At 36.6% G+C, this 13,208-nt stretch overlaps 1 protein-coding gene across 13 annotated transcripts in view; it reads left to right on the forward strand.

The window, feature by feature from the left end:
* R3HDM1 (R3H domain containing 1) overlaps positions 1 to 13,208 on the forward strand; it is an 82,651-nt gene that overhangs the window by 6,437 nt on the left and 63,006 nt on the right. For 9 of the 13 annotated variants that reach the window (XM_031451318.2, XM_031451323.2, XM_031451324.2 and 6 more), the window contains exons 3-4: positions 10,465 to 10,506; positions 10,970 to 11,059. The exons of 3 other annotated variants lie outside the window; for them this stretch is intronic. In XM_031451318.2, coding sequence (XP_031307178.2) covers positions 10,465 to 10,506; positions 10,970 to 11,059 — 132 coding nt within the window. Of the gene's footprint in view, positions 1 to 10,464; positions 10,507 to 10,969; positions 11,060 to 13,208 lie in introns of those variants that run through there. One more of the 13 variants, XM_031451332.2, reaches the window with a different exon arrangement.

The raw sequence follows: 13,208 nt of genomic DNA on the forward strand, positions 1-13,208 counted from the left end.
TTTTCTAAAATACAACTAGACATTTCATCTTCCTTTGATACCTCTAAGAATACTGTCAGAAGGTTTAATTTTAAATAGCAACTATTAGTTTTATTCAAATTTAGATGTATGTGCCAATTAATATAGGTCTCCTATTGAGAATTTTGAATTAACCAATATATTTTCTACTTTCCTCTATCATTCTAAAAGTCGGCTACCATGAATATAATTTATGTCTGTTGTCTTGCTTCAGCATTAAATTAAAAATAATTTCATCAAACTGGAGAGAGACCAGCAGACATTACACATCCCCTTGAATGGTTCCCAGCAGATATTATCTCATAGAACCCCTTGACCATTTCTTCTATAGATAATTTTGCTTGTGTGATTCTCTCTTCAAAAATGTTAGTTCTCATTTTAATTCAGTTTTATTTTGGACTGTAATCTTTTATAGAAGTTTTATTATTACTTTCTTAAGAATTCTTCAGAGCTAATTCAAGCAATCTGTGTGCATTAATGTCAAGAAGTTAACTTCCCCCTGTAATCGCTGTGGAATTGTTCTGAATTGTTGACTGTGGGCCCAAATAGTTGTGCAAAAGGTTTTTGCTTAGTAATTTTCCTATTGCTACACACTATTTCCATTACAAATCATAAGTTATTTGTTGGACTTTGTATGATTATTCAGTATTTGGACTATTGGGATGGTAAGGTATCAGCTTTCTAAATCCAGAAAATTTTTAATTTGTTAGACTACTACTAATCTTTAACATGGGATAAATGGAGGGCAATGTGTTTTGATTTCCTTTGTATAATTTATTTTGTCCTCTCATTTAATAAGAAGGGTAACTATAAAGAGGAGTCTTTGTTATCTTGTGCCTTTGGATGTTAAATCCTGTGCCTTTTCACCTAAAGTGTTAAATGGTTTTAAACAGATTAGTGATTGGGAGTGGTTTGTCGGTTTGTTGATGTTTTTTTAGAAGTCCACTCTTTCAGCTAAGAATACTTTGTTGTTTTCTGTTATTCCAGTGTAAATATCAACCTGGTCCTGTTCTTCCTGTTTCTGTCCTTTAGCTAGACATTTAACACTTTAACTCAAGAGGTCCAAGATATTTGCTTTTTCTCAGAGGTAGACTTTCTAGATTAAATTTAGGGTAAATTACTTGTGTTGATTTCCGCCATTTATTTGAACTGGAAAATTAGGAATCTTGTGCTCTAAGGTTCAGACTCAACTTTCTCATGCTTTTACAACTGTATCTTTGTACTTCACAAATGTTTTGTCTAGGGTGTTCATCTGTGTATATGTATATGCGTACACAATCCAAAACATATTTTGGAGCAGTTCAAGTAGTGATCCCTCTTCTCACAAACTATTTATTGAGTAGTACGATGGCTAGTCCAAATTGTGTTGGTAACCGTTGTGGAGGAAATGAAAGAACTGATTTTTGTTAACAAGGAGGCCTTATATACTCAAGTGCATGAACATATATGAGTGAATTTTCTGACATATATGACATATACAATTGAATTTCTATATACGGAACCAGTTGAAGTAGTTGTTTAGTATGTTCTCAGTTTCTGTAGCAAGTCCTTTGATAATTAAGATGAGACTTTTATATTTTGTATTCCCCAGGTTAGTGCCAGTGTATTTCTTTTAAAAAGAGAGAATGGGGCAAGTAAGGGGCAAGAAGCGATCGTAATCTATAATAAGGTTATCAGAAAAACTCAGGGTGCAGACTACACTTTTCCAACAGTGAGGTTAACGAGCATCAAATTCCTAAATTGATGAAACATGTGAAGAAGTTTCTATTTAAAGGGTTCAGTAAAAACTCTGTATAAAATCATACAAATCTTAATTTTTTTCCCTATTTGTCAGAGATAAAAAGGCTTTATTTAATGTACCTGCTACATAGTTAGAACCCAGCAAGTGATAGATATTATTAATAATTATATTAATAATCATCATCAGGGCAGTAAATTAAAAAATAGTCTATGTTTATTGTACTATTACATCTTAACGATGTATTATTGAGTCTCAGTTTTTCTCTAAGCTAGGAGCTAGTGGCTTTGACAGCGTATTGATACAGTTTCAAACTGAAATTCTATTACGGATGTTTTATATTCTGCACCCACTTATTAGTAATTCCTGTCCTATACCATAGTATCAAACAACACAAATTATAAATTGTTGTCTTTATCCCTAATCCTTTTAAATTCTAATTTAATTAGCATCTTTCTGGAGTAGTAAAAGTCTGTTAAAGGAGCTGCCAGATTTTTACTGTGACAATGAAATTTTGTTCAAAGTGAAAAGCAAACAATAGAGAAATATCAGTGAAACCAAAAGTTGGTCCTTCAAAAAAAATAACAAGCCTTTAGCTAGATTGACCCAGATAAAAAGAAGAGTCAAATTACTAAAATAAAAAATGAAAGTAGGGGCATTACTATCAATTCTATAAAATAAAAAGGATTAAAAGAGGGTTCTATGAACAGTTGTACACAAGCAGATTGGATAATCTAATGAAATAGATGAATTTCTAGAAACACAAAACCTGTCAAGACTAAATCACACGCAGAAAATCTGAATCAAATGTATAACTAATAAGGAGTTTAAATCAAAAAGCCTTGGACCTGATGAATTCTGCCAGGTATTTGAAGAAGAACTAACACCAATCATTCTCAAACATTTACCAAAAAATTAAAGAGGAGGGAGTACTTCTAACTCATTTTTATACGTATCCAGTATTACCTTGATACTAGAGTAGACAAGGACACTATAAGAAAAAACTGCAGACCAATATTCCTTTTGACCACTCATGTGAAAATCTTCAACAAAATAATAGCAAACTGAATTCAGCAGCATATTAAAAGAATTTTACTATGTTACCAAGTGGGGGTTATTCCAGAAATGCAAGGATGGTTCAACATATGAAGATCAATCAGTGCAATACACCATATTAACTGAATGAAGAGGAGGAAACCTGATCATCTCAGTTGATGCAGAAAAAGCATTTCATAAAACTCAACAATCTTTTACAGTTTTTTGCTTTTACACTCATAAAACTGGGAATAAAAAGAAGCTATGTCAACAAAATAAAAGTCATATATGAAAATCCCACATTAAATGTCATAGTTAGTGGTAAAACACTGAGATCTTTTCCTCTAAGACTAAGACCAAGGCAAAGATGCCTGCTTTTACCACTTTTATTCAAAATGACACTGGAAATTTTAGCCAGAACAATGAGGCAAGAAAAAGAAATAAAAGGCATCCAAACTGGAAAGGAAGAAGTCAAATTTATCTCTGTTTGAAGATGACGTGATATTATATGTATACAGCCCTAAAGATTACGCGTATACACACATAAACAACCTGTTAGAACTAATAAACAAATTCAAGTAAAGTAGCAGGACACAAAGTCAACATAAAAATCAGTTGCATTGCTATACACTAACAGTGAACATTCTGAAAATAAAATTACAAAAGCTATTCCATTTACAGTAACAGTAAAAATACTTCAGAATTAATCAAGAAGATGAAAGACTTATGAAAACTACAAAACATTGCTGAAAGAAATTAAAGATGACATAAGTGAATTGAAACACATCCTGTGTTTATAGATTGGAAGACTTAATATTGTTAAAATGTCACTTCTACCCAAAGTGATCTACAGATTCAATGCAATCCCTATCAAAATCCAAATGACATTTTTGCAGCAATAGAAAACCCCATCCTAAAATTCATATGGAATCTCAAAGGACCCAGAATAGAAAAAAAATTCTTGAAAAGGAACAAAACTAGAGGAGTCACACTTCATGGTTTCAAAACTTACCGCAAAGCTACAGTCATCAAAACCATGTGGTACTGACATAAAGACACATAGACCAATGGAATAGAATAGAGACCCCATAAATAAATCTTTGCATATATGAGCAAGTGATTTTTGACAAGAGTGACAAGATCATGGAGAAAGGACATCCTTTTCAAAAATAGTGCTAGGAAAACAAGATATCCATATGCAAAAGAATAAAGATGGACCCTTACCTTACACCATATACAAAAATTAACACAAAATGGATCAAAGACCTAAAGGTAAGAGCTATAAAACTATGAAACTTTTAGAAGATACATAGAGGGGAAGCCTAATGACACTGGATTTGGCAGTGATTTCTTAGATCCAATACCAAAGGGGCCAATGAAGGGGATTCTCAGTCTCCAGCCCCACCTCCAAGACACCCCAGTGTCCAGGGGTGCCTGCTGTAAACTGCACACCCAAGAGGGAAGGGGCCATAGAGCTCGAGCTGCCAGACCCATTCAAAATGGACAATTTTAAGGAGGGCAAAGGGCAAAGACTGCAAAACCACAAAACAGATTGAAGAAGGTATGGGGTGAGACTGCCAAGATTCTGCATCTCCAGAAGCTCCCAGGTTATGCCAGTATTGCCCATTGACAGGTCTGTGGGCAGTACTTTGAACAGAGGATATAAGACCTAAGAGAAAATCAACAACACTGATGAAGGAAAACAACCATTAAGCTGTGGAAGATACTCTAATCAAATGATTAGTGAAACCAGACTCCCTTCCCCTTGGGCATCTTTCAGGACCACAACCCCCCTATGATGTGCAGAGCAGAAAGATGCAGCCCAGAGCAGTTATATGCTGATCCTGTCTCCGCAGACAATGGGAGACTGGGCCAGTTTACTTTTACCAGAGAGGGAGTGTGGTATTTACTAGAAAAGAGTTAATGCTGGGCTCTAAGGCAAGACTGCTTATCAGTGGGCTCCTGGTGCCACATCCAGCCCTGAGAACTGACCGTGTGTGTTTGGGCTCAAGATTTCCATTTGAAAACCACAGACATCTGTGGAGGTTATCATTACCACCACCATCCTTCATGAACCTGAGGGAGAGGTACCCTATGTTAATCCCATCTGATAACATTTTTCCCCAAAAGATCCCGAATTGACAAGAGAAGCTCAAGGTTGTGACCAGCCATTTTGGACTTTGATTCATAGAGCTCAAAGAGTCACAGCTCAAAGTTGACCTGAGCAGTCCTTCCATTTTCCAGAGACCTACACCTGTGAAAATGAATGGTTGGCATCACCTGGAGAGCCAGTGGCACAGCTGGGACTTACTCCTAGCCTTCTACCTTTGTGTGCTTTTTCTGAAGCACTGTGCTGCCTCCATCATGACCTTTCCCAGCCTCATTTGGGCCCAGCTACCCTAAAAGCAGCATCTGTGTTTCAGTACATTTTACAGTGAACTCATGCTCTTTTTGTTGAGTCTTATAGATGTTACAGTGTTTGCTGAAATGGGGACACTCCAAGGAGCAACCCTATCTGGAACTGACTTGCTTTTTAATTTGTGAGAATTGGCTGATGAGAGTCAGATAAGTCAGCCAGGTTGATCTCAAGGTGGATAGGTTTGAAAGGGTGAAGTGAAATCTCACACACACACACACAGATAAACCACCAGTTGGCTCAGGAAGTTACTCCGTATCTATCAAGCTGGCAGGGGAAGACTACGGACACGTGACTCTTGCTTTCTCTTGATTCATGCCATAAGAAGCTTTCCTTAGCTGAAAGCTATCATGGAGCCTTATTCCAGGATGGCTAATTGAGATTAGCAGTATATTGACTGTGAGTTTTCCAGAAATGTTGTAAGTCACTTGAAGGCCATCTTGCAGTATGCTCTGAACCACCTGGCTTTACTTGCTGAGAGGCTGCGCTAGTCTGTTAAAGGTGCTGGCACAGATGACTCCACGCTGGTAAGGATTGTGGTCCCCCGAAGTGAGATTGCTCTTGTACAAATAAAACAGATGCTCAGTAGTTGTATCAGAAGACCCTGGGCACGGTAGTTGCAAATGACATGAGTGGAGACTACCAAAGGCTTCTTCTGACCATTGTGGACCAGTCGTGTTACTGAACCAAATTTGGGTCTGCTTGCCCGCATGCAGTAAAGGTAATCGATTGACACTGGTTTGTGGTGAAGGAAAGTGCAGCATTCATTGCAGGGCACCAAGCACGGAGTCCAGGGCAGCTAGTGCTTAAAAGGTCCGAACTCCCCAAAGGCTTTCAGGGAAGGACAGGGGGAGGGGGGAGGGGTTGTGGGGTGAGTGACAAGCTCATGGACGTTCTTCTGATTGGTTGGTGGTAAGATCATTGAGAGTCAATCTCATCAACCTTCTTGTGAACCTTCCAACTAATCCAACCTTCCAACTAATCTGGTGTCTACATGCTTGTTGTAACTGCCCTGCATGCAGCAGTGTCAACCATCACCTAATCAAAACAGCTTTTTAGTAAAGACTGGGTCAGGATAATTTACTTGGTTTGCACATGTGGCTGTTGCCTTAATTCCAGTGTTTTTTTTTTCTCTATATACAATCAATGTAAAGCCATATCACAATAATGTAGTAATAATGCAGTGTTTATAAAATATAATTTTTGTTGCTTTTATTGTAATCAGAATACCAAATGGAGAAAAAAATCACAACAGTCTCTGAAAAAAAGTGTAGAGGGAGAAAACAAAGGACAGAGCCTTAACAACATTGGATTTGGCAGTAGTTTCTTGGATGTGACACCAAAGGCAAAAGTAACAAGAAGAAAAATAGACAAATTGTACTGAATGAGAATTTTTAAATTTTGTGCAGTAAGAGACTACCAACAGAGTAAATAGGCAACCCAAAGACTAGAAGAAAATAGTTACAAGTCATAACTTTCATAAGAAATTAATAACTGAGATATATAAACAACTCCTAGAACACCACAAAAAAACCAAACAACTTGATTCAAAAATGGAAAAAGGGCTTGAATTGACATTTTTCCGAAGAAGATATATAAATGGCCGATAAGTACATAAAAAGCTGCTTAACATCAATAATCACTAGGGAAAAGCAAATAAAAACTGTGATGAGATACTACTTCACACAATTAGGAATGACTACTATCAAAAAGTAGAAAACAAGTGTTGGCAAGGATGTGGAGAAACTGTAACCCGTGAACACTGCTGGTGGGAATTTAAAATGATACAGCCACTGTGGAAAATAGGCTAGCATTTCCTCAGAAAATTAAAAATACAATTACTATATGATCTAGCAATTACACTTCTAGATATATACCATGAGAATTGAAAGCTGGATTTTGAAGAGATATTTGTACACCCATGTTCACGACAGCATTGATCACAACAGTTAAAACATGGAGTCAACCCAGATGCGTCCATAGATGAGCAAAATGTGGCATATACATGCAATGAAATAACATGCAGCCTTAAAAAGGAAGGAAATTCTTTAATATGCTACTACATGGATGAACCTTGAGGTCATTATACTAAAGAGAATATGCCAGTCACAAAAAGACTGTATTTAGAGTAGTCAGAATCACAGAGACAGAAAATAGAATGGTGGCTGCCAGGGTTTGGAAGGAGAGGAGAATGGGGAGTTAGTTATGTTTAATAGGTACAGAGTTTCAGTTTTACAAGATGAAGAGTTACAGATATGGATAGTGATGATGGTGGTACAAAGTGATGAATGTATTTAATCGTGCTGAACTACACACTTAAAATAGTAAGGTGGAAAATTTTATTTTATGTGTATTTTCCATGATAAAAAAAATTGGGGTAGAAAAATGAAATGCATGCTTTAAGTAATAAAATCCATCTGGGGAGGTGGTAATTAGGTATTTATTTATTTTAATGGAGGTACTGGGGATTGGACCCAGGACTTCATGCATGCTAAGCATGCACTCTACCATTGAGCACTGAGCTATACCCTCCACCCATAAAATCCATTTTAAAAATAATTTATTCCTATTTAAAGCTAGACTTGTTATCTCTGCTTTGTTGTTGTGTGTGCATGTGTACGTGGCAGATTTTCTGGTATATATTTTATAATTTTAGTTCTTTGCTATTTGAAATGAAATAATAAGAGATTTTTATGAGTAATGCCACTTGGGCAGTTTATAGTTTACTTATGTAGTAGTGTGTTAGTTTTTTTTTATTGCTTTATAGAGTATTACCACAAATGTAGAGGCTTCAAACAACACCTGATTATCAACTCACAGTTCTGTAGATTAGAAGTTAAGTTGGACTCAGCTGAGTTCTCTGTTTTGGGTTTCTCAAGGCTGAAATAAAGGTATCGGCCAGGCTAGGCCCTTATTGGAAGACTCTGGGGAAGAATTTGCTTCCAGGCTCATTCTGAAAGCAGCAGCAACTCAGTTCTTTGCAGCTGAAGGCCGCTGATTGTTAGCCAAGGGCCACTCTGCTCCAAGAGGCTGCCTGGCGTCCTCCCTGCAAAGCCCGCAGGGGTGTGTCAGGTCCTTCTCACCCTTTGACTCTGACTTGCCTTTGCTCCCAGTGGAAGAATACTCTAGGCTTTTAAAGGGCCCACTTGATTGGGCTAAGACCCAGCTGCATTATCTCTTTATCTTAAGATCAGCTGACTCTGTAAAATCCCTTCATAGCCTCATTTAGATTGGTGTTTGATTAAGTTGCCAGAGGATGGGAATGTTAGGAGGCCTTCTTTAGAATTCTGTCTGCCTAAAGTAGTATTTGATTCACAACAAGATCTTTTGTATAGGTGTGTGACGTAAAGTACGCTGGACTAAGATTCTGAAGGTCTTGGGTTCTGTTTGACTATCTACTAACTCCATTCCTGAGCAGCAAGGCTCTTGAGACCAGCAGCTGTGTCTTGTTCATCTTTATAGGCCTGGTGCTTAGCACAGTCTGGTGTATAGCAGGAACTCAGGACATTTTAAATGAAGTCACACTGTGATCATTTTAACTCTCTGTGGATTTTAAGAAATCTTTCTTCATCAAAGTCTTCATTTAAATTAAAACTGAGGTGGTTAATGCATGCATAAGTCTATGGAAATTCTATACCATTACTACAGGGACAATGTATAGCATGCCCAAAGCCCTTTTTTAAATCAACCCTTTCAATGAACCTTTTCAACAACCTAGAGAATTAATACAAATAGTATGGACTTTTATACAGATAAAAGGAAACTGAAATAACTTGACCAGGGTCACCTACTAATAAAAAGCAAAGCCAGAAATCTAATTCTATCCTTGTGCATTTTTAAAGAGAAAATACTGTGCCCTTGATACTTAGAATTGTAAGGGATTAAAGCAGAGGATGAGAGTACATTTTAAAATCTTTTCTCTTCTGCTGCTTAGAACTCATTTAGTCATGTGCATTTTGCTGGCATTCATCTGTTGATTTTCTCCCACTTTTTTTCCTGTAAGCCCTTACTCTATGTAGCATAACCCCTTTTAATTCTATTTTTAGATGTGCAGTTAGAAGTCCGCTTTAAGAGGTTAAACAAATGAGTAAATAGAAACAAGAGGTACCAACATGTAGGAGCTCTCTTAGGCAGTACTGCCGTGTGCGTGCGTGCGTGCATACATGCCATTTTCTCTGCTGCAAGAAACAGAAAGTCTTTTTTTTTTCCTCCTGTTTTCCTTTTGTTTTTGTTACTGCTGATTTGTAGTACGGATAATCCAGGGTCAAATCCCAAGAATACAGTGCTTCTTATCTCAAGAACTTTGGGCTCAAACTGGGGGGCAGGACACACTGGTACTGTAGGCTCTCGTTTTTGTTGGTTCTACAAGGAAGGTTTTTTTTTGGATGTTAGAATGAAATGGTGGCTTTTTTTCATATGTGAAGCATACTAATCTAGGTAATAAGGACTTTATCTGTTTTACGTTTGGTACCAAACTGGCTCCCTGGTTTTAATGAGTATAAATGATAGGTTTGGGGTTGGGGTTAGAGAGATAAGTTTTCCCTCTTTCCACCTCCTAATCTATCTGGCTCTGGTTCAGTTACTTCAGCTGCTTTCCCAAACCAAAGCCTGATACCACAAACTACAGCTACCTGCCCCAGTGCGTTCCCCCATCGTGTGACTGATGATCTGGCAGTTGCACTGAACATGCATTGGGACACTGCCCACTTTTCACGTCTGCTTCATTGCCTTACCCTAGACCAGGCAAATAGAATTCCATTACTAATAAACTGGTGGTGTGCTATGAAGTGCTCAAAGTTCTCAGTGGAGAGGTGGTTGTACTCTGACTCTGCATTTGAAACATTCGCCTTAGTAAGTTTGGAGCTTTGCTGAGCACAGCTTCTTAAAATTCCTCAAGTTTTTTGTGGGGTTTTTTTCCCCCTAACCTTGGCTACAGTGTAATACGTTATAGAATACCGAAGAAGTGTATTTTATTTTGCTACTGTCTAAGAAATTACCTTATAAATTCTTTTTAGTTCATTTAACACAGAAACTGTGGCTACTTGCTCACTTAAAGAACGTGCCAACCCACAGAAGGATTTTATAGGATCTTTTGCAAGTGTGCTCCTGGGAGGAATTTTTTACTTGAAACCAACTTGGATTTCTTCATTTCCGATTCTTTGTACAGTTAGTGTCTCTTTGGTGTAGGATTATGAATTAAGAACCAAACTTTCTGTTTCAGTATGAAATTTAATACAAATCTTTCTTGTGTATTCAGCGGCCATTGCAGTCATTTGGACAGACAGGAAAAAGGTCTAAGGTATAGTAAATATTTTGTGCTGGCATGCCAAGGGCCTTCCTTCATGCTTGATGATTCTTTGTTTTCACATAGCGCTGCATTCAGTTTAGTTTTGTCATATTTTGTTTGGGGCAGAAAGCTTATTTTGTTTTATTTGGGGTTTTTGTCTTGCCTAGTCGCTTTTGTGCATTGCTTTTATATCTTTAATGGTTCTTTCTCTATAGAGAAAATGGCTTTCTCACCATTTGTTGGGTTTTGAAATTGGAATTATTCCCATTCCTGCTATTGCTATTATTTTAAAAACTGCAATTATTGTTTTCCCTCATAACAAAAGGTTTTAGTGGTATTTAATGATACATTTAACTTGCGCATTTCACCTCCGTCTATTCCTGGCAGAAGCTATAAGGAAACTTAACTCTAGGGGGCTTTTGGATATGCCCTAGGTTTGTGAAATGTAGTGTTAATTTTAAATACTTTTCTTTAGTCAAGCTCAAAGTTAAAGCTAGTTCGGAGCCTTGCAGTATGTGAAGAATCTCCACCACCCCCTACAGCAGAGATATCACAGGAGAACCAGGTAAAAAAACACTAAACAAAACAGAACAAAATGATTATTTAAAGATATGGTGGAACAACCTGCTTCCAGGAGAGTGTTTTCTCTTAAGGTTAAATAAAAGTTGTATGTGCATGTGTGTGTTATGTCTGTTTTTACTGAGTGAAACTTCTAATACTTGCCACCCAAGATACAGATGAGAAGTTGGAAAAACCTTGTTACTTCAGTCTAAGGCGTTAAGTGCAGTGATTTCTCTCTGGAAAAACTCAAGGATCATATAACTCATTAAGAATATGACTTCAAGGGAGTTATTATGGAAAAGTTGGAAAATATTAAAAAAATACTTCCAGTTAATGTAATTGTGATGAAATTTGCCCTTTTGATGTTGGCTTTTAGAAATTTGTTGACCACTGCTTGCGTGTGAAGAGGAGGCTACACAAGTCTTCCACTTGATACGCTGTTTTACTTAACCTGAATACAGGGTGAAGCCAGTTTTCATATTGGTTTGGCTCTAATTGTTATCTAAACACTTCTAATTCCTCTTTTGTCTGTGCTTGTAAAATACAGAACTGCTGAGTTTCAAGCAAATAGTTCGGCTTGCTTTTTATATTATTTTTAGTGCTTTGACTTTACTTTTCTGTGACTCTACGACAGATTGACCTTTATCTTTTGTTATACTTGGACATTTACGTATTTTGGGCCCTCTACCAATGTTTATCACTGTGATTAACTTCAGCTGTCTGTGGATTGTTCCACTTTTTTGAGTAACCTAACGTCCCCAAATCCCAACAATTAGTTTCCAAAAAATTGAGGCAATTTTGTGGTGAAGAGACATGACTGAAAAAAAGGGAAAAGAACAAAAAGCCATGACAGGTTATATGTTCCTTTTTTTTATGCCAGTTGTACATTTGTTGATTCATAGACTGTTGTGCTTTGTCTTGATTTAAAAGATGATGCCTCAAAAGCCTACTATAGATACTGAAGATAGTTGTCACATATTTAGAATATGTTCTGTGTTTAAAAAGCACTGCAACTCTTCATTTCAAATTATAAGAAAAGGAAGGTTTTTAATACGTTATTTATTGTCAATGAAAAATACTTAAAATTACAGTTTCCTTTGAAATTTGCTCAAGTGTCAGAAACATAGGGCTCAGATTTTACTTGTGATTTTTATTTAAAATTTGACTATATAAATAGAAGATAGCTGTATGTATTTATTCTATAAAATAGATTTGTCTTGCAATAAAATAGCAGGTTTTCTAGCAAAAAGCAGGAAAGAAATATAGTCACCATATTTTACTAAGAACCATTGCCCAGACAGCGTTTTTAGATGTTAACTTTTGGCTTTTGCATGGTTGTTGACAAGACTGAAGAATTACGATACACTCTGAAAAAACTCAAAATAGTTTTTTGCAATAACATTAAAAAGTTTGTAGAAGTCAGAGTAGAGAATACACCTGCTCAGAGTGGAGCAGTGGGCAGTGTAATGTTTTTTGAAAATTCATTTCTTTACTCTGTTAACCAGAATGTTACACCATCTTAACGTCCTGGAGTAAATAGTCCAAGGAGACTGAGGAAATGGAAGGGTCAAATATTCGTAAGATTGTTAACCCAGATAAAGTGCCTTCTTTTTTGAGAAAAACTGTTATCAAACATGATCTTTGGTTGTATTTGTGCATTTTACCTATCTGAGAATTTTTGCAGGAGGTGGAATGGGGGAGAGGGTTCTTATAATGCTACATAAATTTGGCTAGGGAAAATTTATGAGAAAAAAGTATCAAGAGTATATCTGTTGTATATTAATGTAGATATTGTCCAAAACAGCTGAGTTAGAGCATACATATAATTAATAAGGTGGTTATGCCAGAATTCAGTTATTCCACATAATATATTCTTTCTCAATTTCTCTTGGATACAGTTAACTTTTTCTTTTGAGATAATAACCTATTATTACCCTCTCTGAACAAAAGATATTCGTTTTAATAGAGTCTTTTTCCACATCTTGAGTTAACTAAATTGCACCTGAATGGGAATTGGAAAATAAATTATTTCTCATAAAATGTACTACTGTCTAATCCTTGATGGTGGAGATAGATTCCAGTTAATAATGCTTGCTTCAGAATGTGATTTTTGAAGAATTAATCTGGAATAAAACTTACTATTCAAAAGGTTG

The sequence above is a fragment of the Camelus dromedarius genome, chromosome 4 (genome assembly GCF_036321535.1).
Source record: "Camelus dromedarius isolate mCamDro1 chromosome 4, mCamDro1.pat, whole genome shotgun sequence".
In the NCBI taxonomy this organism is placed as follows: domain Eukaryota; kingdom Metazoa; phylum Chordata; class Mammalia; order Artiodactyla; family Camelidae; genus Camelus; species Camelus dromedarius.